Source organism: Lagenorhynchus albirostris, chromosome 2 (genome assembly GCF_949774975.1).
Source record: "Lagenorhynchus albirostris chromosome 2, mLagAlb1.1, whole genome shotgun sequence".
Lineage (NCBI taxonomy): Eukaryota > Metazoa > Chordata > Mammalia > Artiodactyla > Delphinidae > Lagenorhynchus > Lagenorhynchus albirostris.
In genome coordinates, this window is record NC_083096.1 from 172,395,847 (window position 1) to 172,414,590 (window position 18,744).

General features: G+C 52.7%; 1 protein-coding gene across 2 annotated transcripts in view; it reads right to left on the reverse strand.

The window, feature by feature from the left end:
- Positions 1 to 2,730: 2,730 nt before the first annotated feature.
- IGSF21 (immunoglobin superfamily member 21) overlaps positions 2,731 to 18,744 on the reverse strand; it is a 245,917-nt gene continuing 229,903 nt past the window's right edge. For both annotated transcript variants that reach the window (XM_060142792.1, XM_060142793.1), the window contains 6 exons: positions 16,981 to 17,096; positions 13,893 to 14,367; positions 4,671 to 4,756; positions 4,067 to 4,259; positions 3,610 to 3,648; positions 2,731 to 2,915 (listed from right to left, as the gene is read on the reverse strand). In XM_060142792.1, the coding sequence (XP_059998775.1) occupies positions 2,842 to 2,915; positions 3,610 to 3,648; positions 4,067 to 4,259; positions 4,671 to 4,756; positions 13,893 to 14,367; positions 16,981 to 17,096 (983 nt within the window). In that variant the 3' untranslated portion in view covers positions 2,731 to 2,841. The remainder of the gene's footprint in view (positions 2,916 to 3,609; positions 3,649 to 4,066; positions 4,260 to 4,670; positions 4,757 to 13,892; positions 14,368 to 16,980; positions 17,097 to 18,744) is intronic.

Below are 18,744 nucleotides of genomic sequence, written 5' to 3' on the forward strand. Positions count from 1 at the left end.
TTACTACATGGCATTTCAGTTGCTCTTTTCCTCGACTCTGTCATTCTGGATGGATCAGGTGCTCTTTACAGTAGGATCTGCCCAACTTGTCTTGGTGTTTCCCCTGCCTGGCATGGAGCCACAACAGGGGGATGCTCAGAGCCTGTCAAATGAGTGAGTAAGCAGGTGGACCAATAGACGAAGGATCCGTCTCCCTGTCAGGCTGGGCTCGGTGTCACCCATCCCTCCTTCCATCCCTGCAGTCCTAGGTTGAATAAACCATCCTTTTCAGCCTGCTCAGGGCTCAACATCCTCAAACTCAGACCCCAAAGCAGACGGCCGCCCTACCCGCTGTGGACCTCAAGCCTCCCAGCTGGCTCTCTCTGGGCATGTCCCCTGCCACTTTCTGTGGTTCATCCACTTGCTGCTGAGATATTAACGCACTTTAGGGGTCAGTTGAGCCCAAAGACCACACTGTTAATAAGGGAAAGCAATTCCAATTTCATGCCTACATGGGCTTCCCTCTATTAAGACAAAAAGAAGGAATAAATCTTTTTTTATTCCTTCCAGAAAACAGGCAGAGGCATTGTGTAACATTGGCTTAGGTAGGATTGCTGGCAGGTAACAGAAGGGGGAGCCGCTGGCTCATGTGAGACAGAGCAGGGTTTTGGGGAAGAAGGAAGTCGGCCGAGGAGACAGGCCGTGCAATGTAGTTGTTGCTGCTGACCTGGCCTGGATGTTTATATTAATCGATATGAGAGACCTTTCAACACTTGAAAATCATCTTCTGTACTGTTGCCTGCAAGATGCAGGCAGGCAAATATGTATCAAATAAATGGATCGTTTAGTTGTTACATTTTTGAAGGAGAAATTGCAGTGAGGGGCCATTTGGGCTTCCCAGTTGAAGTGAGAGTAAGTTATGGTGGATGGGAAACCACGATTCCGGAGCATCAGGCTCAGGATGGGGGGTGGCGTAGATTGTAAACACGGCCCTGATCCGCCTCCTGACCTGTATCTGCTCATTACGCAACATGGCTTCGTAGTTCTTCTCATCTAGAAGTGGAATAGATTTCTCCACCCCTTGAATCTGGGCTGGCCTCATAGCTTGTGCTGGCCAATACAGTGCAGCGGAAGTGACAGGAGGGCAAGTTCCCCGAGGTCAATGGGGTGCGACAGAAGTGGTCTGTGCCACTACGAGGCCTGACCCTTAAAGTCATCCTGTGTGATTATATGAGTTTCCTACCGCTGCTGTAACAAATTACCACCAATTTACTGGCTTAAAATGAGGAAAATGTATTCTCTTAAGAGAGTCCTGGAAGCCAGAAGTCTGCAATAAGCCTTGTGGAGCTGAAAGTGTTGGGAGGGCTGCTTCCTTCTGGAGCCTCTGGGGTTGAGCCTGGTTCTTTGCCTTTTTCAGCTTTGAGGCTGCCTGGATTCTTTGGCTCATGGCCCGTTCCCTGCATCATGACAATCTCTTGCTTCTGTCATCCCATCTCCTTCTACTGCTTTCTTGCCTCCCTCTTTTAAGGACCCTTGTGATTACATTAGGCCCACCTGGACAACCCAGGACACTCTTCCCATCTCAAGAGCCTTCAGTTAATCACATCAGCCAAAATCCCTTTTGCCAGGTAAGGTAGCAGATGCACAGGTTCTTGGGCTTAGAACGTGAGCATCTTTGGTGGGGGAGCTGTTATTCTGCCCGTCATTCTGATCCTGCAGCCCTCTCTTTCCCTGCCCTGCAGATCGTAGAGGCCACATATTCCAGTTGGTTTAGCTGCAGGATAGAAGAGGATTACCCAACCTGCCTTGGGCTTTTCATGAGCCCCAAATAAGTTTTTATTGTGTTAATCCCATAAAACTCTGGGGTTAATGTGTTACTGCAGCCTAGCTTCTCCTATCCAGATTAACACAGTCTTCCAGGGCTCTCCTTGGTGACCCTCAGGTTTTGGCCACAGCTCAGAGATGCCAACCCCACCCATCTCCAGACATTCTCAGCCCTTCCCTCCAATAGCTGAACGGCATGGGGAATCTTCTAGTAGTTGAACAGGAAATTCTGGAACCTCTACCATTGACTTATATGGGACCTTGATTGACGTTGGCCTTGGCCATGTGACTTGCTTTGGCTAAAGGAGTGTTCAAGGACATGATAGGCCAATGCCTTAACTGCGCTTCCATGGTTTGAGTTTTTTTTCTTTAGCTAGGATAATCTACCATAAGAGGATCAACTGTCAGACAGCCACAGCCCCTTTAGCCTAGACCCCAGAGAAAACAACCATGGATGAGACCTGTGCCCAACCCATCTGCTGGAATTCAGCCCAGATAGCCTGTTGCCTGAAGCAGAGCTGCCCAAGTGAGTCCAGACTATATCAGCTGAACCACTTTGTCCTAAACGTAAACACAATCATAAATGCTTGTTGTTGCCTGCCACTGCGATTTGGGTCCCTTTGTTATGCAGCATTATTGTGGCAAGAGCTGACTATTACACTTGGCCCTGAGGGAACTTGAATTTCCTGAGTAGAGTCTCTGGCCACTTCCCACAACTGGATTTGTGTGAAACAAGGAGCTGCCCCTCCACCCCTCCTCCAGGGAAGAGCACGCCCTCCATGTCCTTCATCATCCCCCTCAGTGCCCGTCCCGAGGTTGCATGTCCGGAGGTGCCCAGTTGCTGCTATAGACCAGGAAGAATACAGAGCCATAGACTGAGGTGGGGAAAAATGTTCTGTTTTAATTAAACTGACCAAAGAAGCCAAGACATGGACAGAAAGAGACTAAGAACAAGACTGGAAGTAGTTTAGAAAAGAAATGAAAACCAATTGCAGAGATGTCAGTGCCAGATGGAATGGAGGGAGCAGGGCTGAGCCTTCACGTCAGCTCCAGGACCACTGTCAGGGCGAGCACCAAGGTGAGCCGGATGCCAGCAGGGCCAGACGTGGAACCTGTGCAGGGAGCAGCGTCAGGGCCTGTGACCCACCTGCTTTGCTTTCTGGGGGGCACAGGTGTGTGGAGCCTGGGGACCGCAGAGCTTTGAAGGGCCCCAGCCAAGTGTCTGGACTTCAGTGTTAGGATGGGCTGGGTTCAAGTCCTAGCTCTGCTATCTGTCCCACCTGATTGTGCGTGACCTCTTCCCTGTCCCAGGCCTGCTGGGTGGAGGTCAGCCTCCCCGGTGGCCATCAGGACACTGCAGTGGGGACTAGGCGTGGGGGCCTCCATCATGAACTGTGAGATTGGCTCACTGTGGGAAAGGGAGGGCTGGCAGGCCTGGGGGGAGTGTCTGTGTCCCATGGGGTGGTGCCCAGCTCGGGGGCAGCTGAGGGAGGGCAGTATAAAGGGCCCCACCATCCTATGAAGTGGTCAAGGGCCCCGGATCACAACCCCACGGTCAGCGCTAGACACATCTTCTTGGGACCACGGCAGCCGAGCTCTCTGAGAGAGACTTTGTCCCTCGAACTCCCTGCCAGCTGCTTAGGGATGCTTAATTGCTTTAGTGCCCACTCCTGACCTTTGACCCAGACTCTGCCCAACTAGAGGTCAATTATGTGCCTACGGCATGAGGGAGGGGCAAGGTCATACAAAGGGGCCGTTTGGGGGACTAGAGCTTTTAAGCTAGAAGCTCTGAGAGTGGAGACTTACCATTGGAGTCCTCCGTTCCTTTTGGGATATTTGGGTTTTCTGTTGGGAAGAACAGAAAGAGAACTAGAGCGTGGATGGCATTTGGAACTTGGCAAAGGAAGCCCCTCATCCAGCACCCGCTGTGTGGTGTCATGTGCACCCTCTCAGGGCAGCCACACGGCCTCTGTGGGCTGGGCGGTATCAGCCCCATTCTACAGATGGAAAAACTGAGGGAGGGGAAACAGTTTGCCCAGCGTTGCCCAGCTGCTAAGTGGTGGGTCTGGGATTTGAACTCAGGGTTCTCTAGCTCCAAAGCTGTTATGGTTTTAACCACTGAACTGTAGTGCTTCCCTGTGGGGCACCCTCTTAGGGCAAATTTATGGGATTTGGGCCCCTACTGCTCCCTCCTCCTTGGGAAAGCTCCAACCAGGGGCCTCCCCGGGTAGCCCTCCCGATCCGCTAGTTGGGCGCAGCGTACCAAACACGATGAGCCGGGTGTGTGTGTCGGTGGAGCCCAGAGGGTTCTGGGCCGTGCAGCGGTACATGGAGCCGTTGAGCTCAGCGGGAACCCGCTCCAGCACCAGCTCCTTCCCGTCAAACTCAGCGCTGCCGTCCAGGAGGCGGCTCCCAACCCGCGTCCATGTGAACATGGGCTCTGGGAAGACTTCGTTCTGTTGGCCAGAGCAGGAGAGAGTCGGGTCACAGGAGGAACCATTCTGCCGGAGCAGGAAGGGGCCAGAGGCATGGCCTGGCCAGGGTGGGTATTAACACATCTTCATCGGATGGGTTGGGACTGGCTGCCCAGACCCCAGGAAGGAAAGGACTCTAGGGCTGGAAGGAATGTCAAGATCCATGTGCCATGTCTGCTCTAAGTTGCAGGTGGGCGAGCACATCCATGCGTGCACCCCATGCCATTCCTCGTGGAAGCCAATTCTGCCGTGACACAGATTAGGAGACTCGGACCAGCTGGCCGTGCTGGAGGTCAAGGGGAGGGTCTCAGAGCATGCCGCCAGGAATGCTCGTGCCCCGTTGGTGCCTGATGACCGCCCGCCACCCTTGCAGATGCTCAGAGAGAGGCTGACCTGAAATCCATGGACCAGAATCCTCACTGTGTCCCCGACCCGGGCTCTGCTGGGCGTCATCATGATTTGGGGTCCTTTGGGGGCAACTACAGGGAGAGGAAGGCCAGGTCAGAGAGGTGTGTGTGTGTGCGGGGAGAGGAGACTAAGCAAAGAAAAGAGGTGCTGGCGGAACGGAAGAGAAAGTTCCCATCCGGATCATTCATTCATGCCTGCATTCATTCATACACGTTCATGCCTGCATTCATTCATACACGTTTCCCGAGCCCTCGCTGGGACCTGGGGATTTAACGGCGTACAGAGCACAGTCCCTGTCCTCGTGGGGTTCACTCTCAGTGGGGTCAAAAGACGAGCACAAACTGGTGTAACAAGGGGTCAGATCGGAGAAGCCCAGGGCACAGTGGAGTCAGGGACACCCAAGGGGGGTGCCACCTGGGAGACGACTCAGCTGCTATAACAGGGAGAACCCTGCTCCAGCGCCCAGCCCTGCTCAGAACACCCACACTCCCACCTACACCAAACCCTTGTGAGATGCGCTCCTGCCTTTATCATCCCCATTGTATAGCTGAGTTAACTGAGGCTCAGAGAGGGGAAGTAACTTGTCAAAGTTCACACAGTGAAGAACTGGGATGAAATTTCTGGTCTCATTACCCCTGCTCCAGAGAGCCTTCTACCAGGTTAATATGCCCCGTGGGGTTTTTCTGGAATCTCTGGGTTGGAGGTGAGTGGAAGGTGGCAAAATGTGGGGGTAACCATCTCCCTCCCTGGGCCTGGCCTGTGCCCTTCCGGCCTCTCTTCCTCACCTGCTTGTATCACTTCTTTCACTTCTTTTAAGTGGCTTAACTTCTCTGAACTTGGGAGACAAGATGCCCAAGGGTGCTGCTCTCCTATGAACCAGAGCACATCGGGGATGGAAGAACCACTGGGATCACTGAGTCCAATCTCTCAGTTTTCAGATTGGGAAACAGGCCCAGGGGTAACGAAGAGGCTTATCCAAGGTCACCCAAAGAGCCAGTTTCTCTTGTCCCATGACGTTTGCGCCAGGCTTCTTTCTGCCAGGTCCATTCATCACTCATTCATTCATTTAACAAGTAATCATTGAGCCAACTGTGTGGCAGGCCTTGGGGCAGGGCTGGGGACGCAGTGGTGATGGAGACGCGTGCCTGCCGACACAGAGCTTACACTTTAGTTGGGGAGACATTTGACACACAAATAAGTACGTGAATAAGAAACTACTGGAGAGCCATGGCACTGTGTGGAGAATTGGACAAGTGGGGAGTGATGGTCTGAGTGTCTCTTCCAACGAGCTGACATTTCAGCTGAGATGAAGCTCCTGAAAAGGGTTCCAGGTGGAGGGAACAGCCAGGACATGGCGCTGAGGTGGAAGGTCAGGGGTGATGGGGGTGGGGACTGGGCCAGACCCCATAGAGCTCCCTGGGCCAGGGGGAAGCGATAGGGTTTTGATCAGAGTGCCATGCTCTGTGCCACTCTCCTTGGACATCTTCCAGGGGTGGCAGCAGGAGAAAAGCTTTGTCCCCAGGCCCTGGGGCTGGCCTGGGTTCTCCTCATCTGTTCCACCTGCTACCCGAGCCTCTCCTTCCCACTCAGAGCTGTCAGAGCAGAAATCAGAGCAGCTGGCAGATGTGGGTGATTTCCTAGGCACTGCCAACCAATTTCATTCATGAGACCAAAGGACTATTAATTAAACCACGAGCAAGACACCTGAAGGGCCGTGTGGGGCGGAGGGAGGCATCAGCGGGAAAGTCAGGCCTGTGAGGGGGAGGGAATGGCAGGGAAGGTGCAGGCAGCTTCCGCTGCTGCGTCCACCCACGTAAGAAAGGAGTCTAGTCTGTGTGCCCCTGGACCAGTCACTTCCCCTGGCTTTCCCCAAACACAGGGTGGGAACAGCCAAGGCAACCCTGTCCACCCACCACACTGGGTTGTTAGGAATATCGGGAGACGGTGGGTTTAAGGGCTAACATTTGTCCAGAGCGTCCTAAGTGCCTTGCGCTCTGTGACGTGCTTTATGCACGACCTCATTTACACTTCCAACCTCTCGAGATTGTCCCCGTAAGGCAATGAAGGCTTGGGGAAGTCAAGTAACTTTCTCGTCTTTTTAATGAACATTCAAGTGCTGTCAAGGTCCCCTTGCAGGTGAGAAGCGCTGCATAGGCTGGTCTGGCCCTGCGTCAATCAGTCTCCTCTTCTCGTCCTGCCGGGATGGCACTGTCCTGCTGCAGCCAGCAGGGGGCGTGGAAGGGCATCCCTGTCCCGAAGAAGCGTGAGCAGGAGAACCAGGGCGGACAACTTCCTCTCCTGGGTCAGATTCCTAACTGCCTCGGTTCCTAAAGACCCCGCCCACCCCCGTCGGGCCGCGCCTGGGCCTCCTGGCCCCAAGGGGAGGGAACTCACATTTATCAGGTGCCTGACGTGTGCTAGACCTCATTCTAGGACCGTCTCACCCATCTTGGTGTTTACGAGGCAGGTTGCCATGAAACCCACTTTGCAGGACGTAAAACTGGCTCCCAGGAGGGCAGTGGCTTGCCCGAGGTCACACAGCAAAGAAGTGGCAGGGCCGGGACCTGAAGTTGCACAGGTCTTTAAAGCGAAGCTTGGAACCCAGGGGTGGAGGAGGGGAAAAGCTGGATGCCTTCTTCCACGTGGGCAGCCAGACCCCTCCCCCGCTGCCCTGAGCTGCCAGGTCCAGAAGCTCCTGTGTGGAGCTGACCCTGAGAGGCAGAGGGTGGGTAGGCAAGGGGTCTGCTTTGCCCTCACTCTTCCAAGCTCGATCCTGGCAGCTGCCGACTGGCAAGAGCCTTGGTGGCAGGTGGCCCCTCTGACTCCTGCCCTCACTGCTGCATCAAGATGCTTCTGGAAGCCGGGCCAGCTGATGTCACCCACACGCTTCCACCACATGCTGACACCCACTAGCAGCTCCCGGTGGTCAAGTCCTGGCCCCTCTCTCCTGCCCCTAGAACACATCACTGAAGGTACCTGAAGGAAGGTTCTCAGCCCCTGGGACTTCCCTCCCCTCAACCCCTGGACATATGGAAAGAGTGGGAGTCAGGAGACCCAGGACTGAGGCCTGTCTTCTACTCTCCAGTTACGTGACTTGGATGAGTCAATCCAACTTGTTGGGCCTCAATTTTCTCACCTGTAAATGGGGAGAATAGACTGCTATCCTACTATTTGAGGAGTTGCTCTGAAAATGACAATGGGGGAGAGATATGAGATGGAAATGTGAAGTGGTGTGCGTCTGTTCAGGGGCATACAAAAAATCCTGATTATATAACTGCTCTCTTTACTCTCCTTAGCATTTTGCTGCAAGGAGAGCCTTGTGAAATCTCACGGAAAGCTCCTCTAGGCGCCCCACCACAGGAATTCTAGGTGTTCACTAAGACAACCACTCACCCACTCATCCACCCACTTATTCATCCATCCACACATCCATGCGTCCATTCGTTCATCCAACCAAGCATTCATTCTATCCATCCATCCATCACTCTATCATATTATTCATCCCTCCATCATATCATTCATCCATCTGTCCAAGCATTTGTTCTATCCATTCATCTATCATTCCATCATATTATTCATCCCTCCACCATAACACCCATCCATCCATTTTCCATCCATATACCTACCGATAAACCTACTAATCCACTCACACACCCATTCATTCATCTACTCGAACCATCTAGTTCTTTATGCCTAATCTGTGTCGATCACTATGCAGGGCAATGTTGGGGATACAATAATGAGTAACAACAGTAGCTTATATTTACTGAGTACTTACTCTGTCACTATGCTAAGCACTTTGTATGCACGCCTTGTTTAATCTTCACAACAACCCAGAAAAGTATTAAGTAATTGATTATTAGGGAAGTGTTTATTAAGTCATACGTTACAGATTGTGCTGAGCCCTGTACCATGTGAACAAGGCAGGTAAAGACCCTGCCCACGTGCAACTTAAATTCTAGTGGAAGATCCAGGCAATAAGAAAGTATATCATATACTTGCACGTGGAGATAAACGCAATGCCAGAAAGCAAAGCGAAGTAAGGAATTGATGGGGCCAGGAGGAGGAGGCTGAAATAGGGTGTTCAGGGAAGGAGCCTCTGAGTAGAAGATTTGAGCTGTGATCTGATGAAGGAGGGATTGAGGATACCTGGGGTAAGATTAATCTAGGCGGAAAGGAAGGACAGTGCCAAGTCACAGAGGTGGGTCTGAGCTGGGCATATTCAAGGAAGAGTAAGGAGAACTGGAGCAGATGTAACAGAGACGAGTGTGAGAGATGAGCACCGTGGGAATGTAATTTTAGATGTGATGGCGGCCTAGAGGATTATTTTGTTTTGTTCTGACTTTCATATATTTTTAAATTGTGAGGAAACTCGCATAAGGGAAAGGCACTGTTCTTAAGAACACAATTTGACAAATCTTCATAAATGTGAACATCTGTGTCACCGCTATTCCAGCCAAATTCGAGAACATTCCCATCCCTCCAAAGGTCCCCTGACGCCTCCTTCCAGTCAATTTCCACCCTCCATAGGTAAACACTGTTCCACTTTCTATCCTCAGAGGTGTGCTCCATGTTCTAGGAGTTCATATAAATGGAAGCGTGCAGTCTGTACTCTTCTGCCTGACGACTCTCACTCAGCACAATGTCTCTGAACTCCATGGTGTATTAGGAGTTCATTCAACTGTATTGATGAGAAGTGGTTCATTATATGAATATATCACAGATTTGTTCATCCATTTTCCTAGTTACGGACATTTGGGTTTTTTACAGTGGTTGTTGTTGTTGTTATGCGTAAAGTTGCTGTGAGCATTCAGGTCTTTGTGGACGTATGTTTTCATTTCTCTTGGGTAGATACTTAGGAGTGAAATTGCTGGGTCATAGAGTAGGGAGGGGTATTTTTATCTTTGTAAGAAACTACTAGTTTTCCAAAGCAGTAGTACTGTTTTATACTCCCAGTCCTGTATGAGGGTTCTTATGTTCTACGACCTTGCCAACATTTGGTGTTGTCCGTCTTTCCCATGTTAGGCATTTTAGTAGTTGTGAAATGGTATCTCACTGAGGTTTTAGTCTTCATTTCCCTAATGATGTATATCTTTTTATATGCTGATTAGCCACTTGTATATCCTCTCTTTAAAATCTGAGTTATCATTATTGATCTGCAGTAGTTCCTTATATATTTTGGATACAAATCCCTCATCATATCTCTGTACTGAGAGTATTTTCTCTCAGTTTGTAGTTTGCTTTTCCATTTTGCCACATTTCACTTTCTTAAAAGTATCTTCTTAGGAGCAGAAGATTTGGATTTTGATTAAGTCCAATTCACCAATTTTCAAATTTGCATTTAGTGCTTTCTGTGACTCTTTAAGAAATCCTTGCCTACCTCAATGTCACAAAGATATAGTCCTGTGTTTTGCCCTAGAAGTTTTATGGTGCTGGGTTTTACATTGAGGTCTGTGATTCATCTCAGGTTAATTCTTGTGTGTGTGTGTGTGTGTGTGTGTGTGTGTGTGTGTGTGTGTGTGGTAGAGGTCAGGTTCATTTCCTCCTTAAGTGTGTCCAGTAGTTCCGGGGCCATGTATTAAGAAGCATTCTCTTTTCCCATCGAACAGCCTAGGGACCTTTATCAAAAATCAACTGACTATATGTGGGTCTATTTCTGGGCTCTTTTTTTGTTCTATCAATCTGTCTACCATTGGAGGGTTTTCGGTGGGTGTGTATGTGGATTTATATTTTAGATCAATCAGAGTGGAGAACAGAAATGCACATAAGTGGAAGCAGAAAGGCCAGTTTTGGGGCTACTGTAATAATCCAGTGTGAACTGCCGGTGCTTAGATGGGGTGGTCGGAGAGGAAACCATGAGACAGGATAGATGTGGGATATATTCTGAGGTTGAGCTGCCAGGGCTTAAGGATGGCTTGGCTGTTGGGTAGGAGAGAAGAGGGGGAAAGTGGGTGACTCCAAGGGTTCTGGCTTGATCAATGGGAAGAATGTAGTTGCTATCTACTGAGATGGGCTCTAGGACCACCAGGCGTCTGTCTTCTTAGGGGCAGTGGCATCTGAGCTGGGGAGGGCATCCCTGGCAGCGGGAACAGAAGAAGCAAAGGGTCATCACAGAGAGGCATGCCCCAACCCTCGCTGGCCTAACTTTTAAAGTCCTGACCAGATGACTGGATTCTGTGCCCCGGGGTCATCTCATGCAGCCCTCTGTCTCACCCCCATGGCCAGAGTACAGGGTGCCTTGATTGTGTGAAGGGTAAGCACTCACTCAGGACCCTTTGGTTCACACCACTCTCCACCGGCTACACCCACTGGCTCCATGGGTCCTCACCACAGCCCCACCGGATGGGCAGTAGAGCTCAGTGGTCAGGAGCATGGGCTCTGGGGTCAGACCTGGCTGGGTGACCTGAGGAGAGTTGCTCTAAGCTTGGGTTCCCTTACTTATAAAATGGGGATAATGATGGCGTCTCTCCGCTGCCTGATAGGGTCACTGCAAGGAGATCTTGGAGAAAAGCATCTTGCATAGAGCCTGGCTGCCATCACATGCTCCAAACATTTATGAGGTTACTATTATTCCCCCACTCAGCAGGTCAGAGAACAAGGCTCAGAGACCTAAGAGGCTTGAGACCTCACCAACTGACAGCAGCTGGGGTAAGACGGGAAGCCAGCCTGGGGATCTAGTCACTCACCCACCCAATTTGGCCCCTTCGCCTGGGTGGCCCTGCTGTGTCCCCCAGTTCCCCGTGGGCACACACATATCTGTCATGCCCACTGCCTGTGAGTGGGCCTTTCTCTTGCTCTGATGATGGAGGTTGGGGGTGCACACCAGGTGGCTCCGGTCAAGGGAACCATCTGGAATCTGGGACAGGGCAGGCAAGTGCTTTACTATGGCTTGGGATAGGGGGTGGGAAGGGGGTGGAACAAGCCAGTGGCAGCACCCCGTCCATCACTGGGAGATGTGAACTGGAGGCTCACCTTTCCAGCTGCTCGGAAGTCCTTGTCTGGTCTCGTCTTTCTCATTCTCTGTGGGGGTGGGACAGGGAGCCCTCCCATGGGAAGTCGAGCCTGGGGCAAGAGAGGCTGGGGGTGGCTTTCACGGGCAAGGCATCCCGTTGAAGGGTCGAGGCTGCTCTGCTTCCCAGCCTGGAAGCAGACTGTATCTTGGGGACAGGGAGGTTCAAATGCAAGAAGGAACTCTGGGAAGAACGGAGGGTTCAGAGAAACTGGGGGCGGGAGTTCTGGCAAGGTGGGAAGGCTGAGAGAGGGATCTGGGCAGGCTCTGCGTGGGGATAATCCCAGCGCCTGGCACAGGGCCTGGCCGTAAGGGGTGCTTGTGAAGTTTCTATGGCATGATGAGCAAATGGTACTCAGGGGGCAGGCACCATGACAACAGATGCCCTGAGGCAGCACAGTGAGTGGAGGCTAAGGGCAAGACACTGGGGCCACACTGCCTGCCTTTGAACCCTCCCCCACTTACCTTGGGCAACTTACTTAACATCCCTGCACCTCAGTTGCCTCGTCTGTGATAGAGGATACTAATAACACTGACCTCACTGAGTGACCATGAGGATTACCAATTGGGTAACTGGGTTACTAATTGTGTTCATATGAGAAAAGCAACGGTCCATGGTATATAGTAGGTGTTCAGTAAATGTTAGCCCTTATTATTATTTTCTGTGTGGGCAAGTGGCCTGTGGGAATCAAAGGGCCATTTTAATCAGACTTCAGACAACTAACCCCATAGCCAGCAAGGGTGCCCAGTCCTGGGGCTGGTAAGTTCAGTGGTTGGCATAGGGGAATTGGAGAAGGCACAAACAGACCTGGCTGGAAATCCCAGCTCTGCTACTTACAAGTTGGCGACTCAGAGAAAGGGACCCCACCAAACTGAGCCTCAGTTTTGCCCACCTGTAAAATGGGACTGCATGGTAAACTGCTTGTGAGGAGTGAATGAGAGAATCCTTGCATATGTTCCTGGCACAGAGTAGGTGTTATATGTACATGAAATCCTTTTCTTGGTGTTTGGTGCAGAGCTGGTGCTGGGTTTTCTGGTGGACTCGCTAAAAACAGAGACGGCCTTTGGACCCCCAGGCACAGGCTGGGGTCTCAACCCTCGTCAGTCATTGCTATCTGTCCTCAGTCATGAGGGGCCTCGGTTAGGGGCTGTAGATGTTTCCATGCAGCTCTTCACCACTGCAGAAGAGGCAGGGGACAAGCCCTGGCATCTTGGGCTCTGGGGTCAGCTGCTGGGTACCGAAAACCAAGGTCCAGAGGGTTGTGGGCAAAGAGGGCCAGCACTGGGTCAGTGTGCCCAGCTCCCTGCCCCACCCCACCCCAGTCAATACTAATCCTGGCTCTGAGAGCCTCATATTTCTAGTAGAGAAGGTTCCACATGTCCCATCTCCCTGCCTTTACTCAGCTGGGAGGAGATGTACAAGGGGAAACAAGGATCTGCTCTGGGGACATACAGAGTTGGTGCTCTGTGGGAAGAGGAAGCAGGCCCCAGATGGGGATTGAATTCTCAGGCTGAGCTATCCTTGGGTATCCAGTTTCCTGGTTGCGCCCACGTCCCACATGCCTGCAGATGACAGGGTTTCCATTGTACTTAAAAGTGTAAGCGAGAGCAGTATCCTCCCGTGTCCTATACGTTCCCTACTCCAAGCTGGCAAAACTACCTTCAGTCTTCCTGACCCTAATCCGACAAGCTTCCGACCTGCCACACTCATGATCCTTACCTAGTAACTGTCCCTGCACTCATGGGTCTCTTACTTCAATCGAGAAAACCCCTTTGTCACCTCCTATGTTCCCATCCTTCCCTGGACGTTTCCTGACCTGACTCAGCAACTCTCCCTTATGAGTCCCAACTCCTGTGTCTTCTTCACTCACACAGCAAACTTCCCTGGGAGTGTCCTGTTCCATCTTCAATCTTGAAGACCTCCCATGTTTCTAACACTGATCTAGCAAAACTTCTGTGACTTCCATATCCTTGATCCTGCTGGACCAAACTCCCCAGACCTCCCTGTAATTTCCTATGTCCTCCAACACAGCTCAGCAAACCTCCCAAATAGCCTGCCTCTGACCTCCGTGCCTAACCCCGACCCCGGCTCGCTCCAACTTCCCATCTCCGTGGTGGCCGGCAGCCCGCCCTCTTCCAAGGCTCCCCACTGCCCATCTCTGCAGGGGCCCTGCAGAGTGGCTTCCATCGAGCCTCACCCAGCGTGACCTCTGCCTGCATGGGCATCGACAGTGCCGGGTGCGTGACCTCACAGCTGAAGAGGGCTTCGTTGTCGATCTGCGGGTTGAGCGTCCAGGTGAGCAGGGCGCGCACCTCCACGGTGCCGTCACTGCCCGGCGTGCGGCTGTGGCTCAGGAAGTAGACAGGCTCGGAGCTATGGACCCAGCGGGGGAACTCGCGGCTCACCACCGTCTCGGGGATGTTCTCGGTGGTTGGCTGGAGGGGGATGCTGGGATCCGGGGTCAGGCTGCGGGAGGGGCGCTCTGTGTAGGAATGCCCGCCCCGGCTCTCAGCGTCCAGCAGGGACAGTGACCTCTGCATCTTGGTGTCGTCCAGGTCACGGTGCAGCAGGCCGCGGAAGGGCCTGCTGTCCTGGAGGGGGCCGGAGCTAGCAGCCGGCGGCTCTGACAGGGGCACTGCGTCGATGGGCTCCCCATCTCGTTTGAAATAAACCTGAAATTGCAAGGAGGGTGTGGGAAAAGATTTTGCCCCAATGACATGGACCTCCCAGTGGGCTCTCAGAGGAACTGGCCACAGGAGTCCAATCCTTCAGGAGCCTCCTCCTCCTGGTAGCCTTCCAGATGGACCGCTCTCTCCCTCCAGCACCCCAAGCGCTCTGAGTCAGCTCGGTTCAATGGGGACACGCAGGCTCTGGCGGCAGAGGCTGAGCTGGTGAGCCTCTTTGAGCCTCAGTTTCCTTACTGAGAACACCTACTTCATGAAGGGAATGAGAACACTTACTTCATGAGGCTGTTGGACGCTTAGAAACAGTGTGTGGAAAAAGCACCCTGGACACGGCCCTGGCAGCCCCCCTGGGCTCCAAGGGTGTGGTCCGTGTCCACCTGGGGAGAGCAGGTGGGTGAGAGTGAAGGTGGAAGAGCGCCAGAGATTAAGTGAGATGTCAGAAGGAGAAGGAAAGGATCTGTGTGTGTGTGCGCACATCCTGGAGGTTTTGGAGAGGAAGACAGGAAACAGGTGTGCGTGTGGGAAGGAGCTAGGTGCGGAATGAGGCAATAGGCCGCATATTCTCACTTCCTCCGCCAACAGAGAATTGGAGTTTTGAGAGGCGGCATTTCATTTAATTTGCTGCCTTTTTATTTTGGTACATATGCCAGGGGCCTGTGGGGATTGGGTGTATTTTTTTTAAATAAATCGATGGGAGACAGGGTGAGAGGAGGACAGGAAGCAGCTCTGGGGACGCTGGTGCCAGTGGGGAAAGGGAGCCGGAGGATGCGGGGGAGGACCAGGTGGGGGGGCGAATGAAACGTGGGGTGCGCAGAGTCTGTCAGAGTTTACAGCTCCAACGAAGAATCTCTTATGCACATAATGGCCTGCTTTGGGGTTTTTCTTTCTTTCTTTCTTTCTTTTTTGAAAAGTGCTTCAAAAGCAGGTTTGTAATTTATGTCAAAGAATTCTTTCAAGTTTTGATATCGCAGGCAAACGTAAGGTGCCTGGAATGTGGGGAGATGAGGACCTTTCAGGTATATATATATATATATATATATATTTTTTACATATATATATTTGAATATTGTACTGCTGTGTCTTAAATGGCAGGAGATGGCCAGCTTGGGGAGGAGGGGGTCTTCCTGCAGCCCCAGGGCGGTGAGGAGACTTTCTCTGTGCCCTGCAGAAAAGGAGTTTTTCTTTGGGAAAAAAGACGAGCTTGTCTCATTTTCGAGAGGGCAGACGTCTTTATGGGCTCCAAAGGGAAATCTTGGGACCACGCTCTTCTCTCGCCAGTTGCTGGCTCTGAAGCTGCTTTTTCGTCTGTGTCCTCAGGACTGTAAGGTGCAGGTGGAGGGAGATGGGCCTCATCAAAGGCTCGTCTCTGCACCCCCGCCTACTGCCCCCTGTGCCTCTGAGCACCTGCTTACTGCCCTGTCTTGGTTCTCTCCACTCCTGTCCTGTCCTGGACAGTTGGTCCTGGGGTGGGGCTGGCCCGGTCCCAAGGTCACCCCACTGGATCCTGCCTGTGAGACAGTCAAGGGTCTGGAAGGAGGAGAGCCCCTGCCTCCCCACCTTGAACTCTAATCCCCCTGCCCAAGGCTCCAGCCCCACCCCTAGTGATGTGTGAAACTCACAAGGTCAAAACTCAAAGTATCATATAAGGTTAAACTTGGCCTTGGGAGCACGTAGCCGGTAGGTTCTCAATATGGTTCAGGGAACTCTCAGGGTTCCACAGAGGTGCCTCAGGGACCCATTAGGGCAACTTGCCCTTCCTTCACTTTTAAATGTTTTCAACATGGGGCTTCCGTGTATTTGAATCAGACCAAACAGGTCCTGATGCTTCTAAAAATGCTGAAAAACTATAATGTTGCCCACACCCTAAACCTCCTCAAAGAACCTGAGGAGCAGAGGGCAGGTCTCCTTGCTCAGGGTCATTTGGTGCATGTGACGTTAGGGGCTAGAAGACAGCCCCCCACGTGTTCTCCCATCCTAGCCCCTCCCCCACCCCCACCCCCACCCCCACTCCGCCCCTTAGAGCGGCCATGACAGTAACTCGTGAGCTGCACTGACAGGCCTCAAAGCGCTTAGGGCGGGGCTAATAAGGAGTTGGCCCAAACAGGGATTTCCCCCTCCTCCCCGCTTCCCACCTCCCCCTTTTCCTCCCTCCTTCCTGCCCTCCCCAGTGGACTTGGAGCTGGAGGACATGACCTTGAGTCCCAGCTCTGTCAAGAACACAGTGGCTGACTCTCTCTACATCCCTTGCCTTCTCCGGGCCTCATCTGTCTCCATCCTGTTCAATAACTGGGGTAGGGGTGTGCTTGAGGCTGGGCTCCCCTGAAGACCACGCTCACTGTGCAGTTCAAGGATTTCAGGGTCCAGGAGAAGCGGGAGTTCTCAGCGCCAGGGGGCTGGGAGCAAGAGAGACATATGGACGCCTGGGTAGGTCAGATGAGTGGACAGGGTCAAACCAAGGCAGACGGGGCAGAGTTAATTTATGCAAGCTGTGGCCTCTATCCTTCGTTCTGCAGAGTGAGCGCTGTGGTGACAGGGGCAGGACGGGCCACGAAGGAGGGGGGCCCGGCAGGGACGAGGAGGGACGACTCCAGAGGTACTCACCGTGGGCGCCGGTTTCCCTCCCGACACGATGCAGACCAGCGTGAAGTTCTGGGCTTGGTAGCGGCTGAAGGGGGCTGGTGTGTCAGCGGCCACCACCTCAATGGAGGTGGGAGGAGCTACTCAAAAGAGAAGCACAGGAAGACCAACGCTTAACTGGAAGGTTCGGGAAGAGTTCACTGATTACCTAGGATGGGCCAGGTCCCACACTGGGCATTGGGGTGGGGGACAAATATTGCACAATTCCAGGGGGTGCCACTGGCAGCAACGACAGTGAGAAGGATGTCCCTACCGGGCATACAGACAAGGCCCTGCCTCACGGGGCTTACAGCCTGGTGGGGAAGACAACCATGAGTCAAGTGATCACACGGTCAACTGTGCTAAGTGCATCAGATAACAGGAGGTATAACAGGATGTAAAGGGACCCGCTCAAGCCCGAGGAAGCGACGCCGTGCTGTGCCTGAGGACGCAAGAGTAGGCAGAGGACAAGTGTGGCAGGTGGAGGGAACAGCATGTGCAAAGGCCTCGTGACAGTTGGCTCAGGGCAGGGGGGATGGAAGGCAGGCTGTGTGGTGGGAGGGCAAGGAGGGGGGACGCGGTGCCTGCTGGGGCTGGGGAGATGTGCAGGGCACCGCTGGTGGGTCACCGCTTACAGTGGTGTGCTGTGGCTGGTTCCTACCAGCTCCTGAGAGCCGATTGTGACGTTGCTGGGAATTTTGTGAACCAGTTCTTAAACTGCTGCTAGATCGAAACAGGCCACGGTGGGCATCTTTACGCCATGGAAACCAGCCACCACTGCAAATCAGGGCTTTCTTGTTTGTTTCCTTCCGCCGTCCCCACCCCAGGTCCCCAGAGAGCAGGTTTGCCAGCCCACCGCTGGCTGTGAGTTTTTCTTCTTTGTCCTGAGAGCAGGAGGAAGAAGGCTTCAAGCAACAGCAGAGATATGATCTGAGCTGCGTTTTGAAGAGACTGGAAACACAGAGCGCTGTTTAAGCCAGCGAGATGGGTCGCTTAGACCGTGGTGAGGGCAGAGCGGGAGAAGCAGATGACTTTGAGAGATATTTAGAGCCAAGAGTCTTCCCTCTTTCTTTTTATTTTCCCCCCAAAGTTGGCTTATTTTGATTGGTCCCGCTTCCCACCAGCTTCCCTTTCTGCTCTCCTCACCGCCCACTACTGGCTGGTTTGCCAAAGCAGGTGTTCCCAGGCACCGTGGGTTATTGAGAGGTCAAATGTGGAGCCATTGGGCACTCCTGGGTCCAAGTCCCAGGGAGGTCACCGCCACCTCCATGTCCTTGGGCAAGTTACCAAAACTGTGAGCCTCAGTTTCCCAATTTGCTAAGTGGGATTAATCCTTGGCAGACACATTTGAAGGATGAACAAGCTAATCGATATGAAAGGGCTTAGCACGTGCTAGGAACTCACTAGTCTTATGATTCTTGAGATTATTTCTGCAACTTCCTTGTCATCAGCAGGACAGGAGCCAGAACCTTACAACTTTGCTTAGGAAAGGCTGTCAGTTCTGGCTTCTTGTAGCCTTAGGTCAAGTGCAGTGGGGGACACAGAGAAAATGAAGAGGGGTGGGCCTTTCCTTCCTGCAAGGGGTTTTCACTCCACTTAAGTTTAATTAAATCCGACAAACATTTCCTGACACCTACTAGGTGCGGGCATGGTGCCAGGTGCTCACCACAGGCGCCCAGTGATGAAACGGATACAGCGCATCGAGAAGCTCACAGTCTGCCGGGGGTGACAGACGCCTGGCAACTCTAT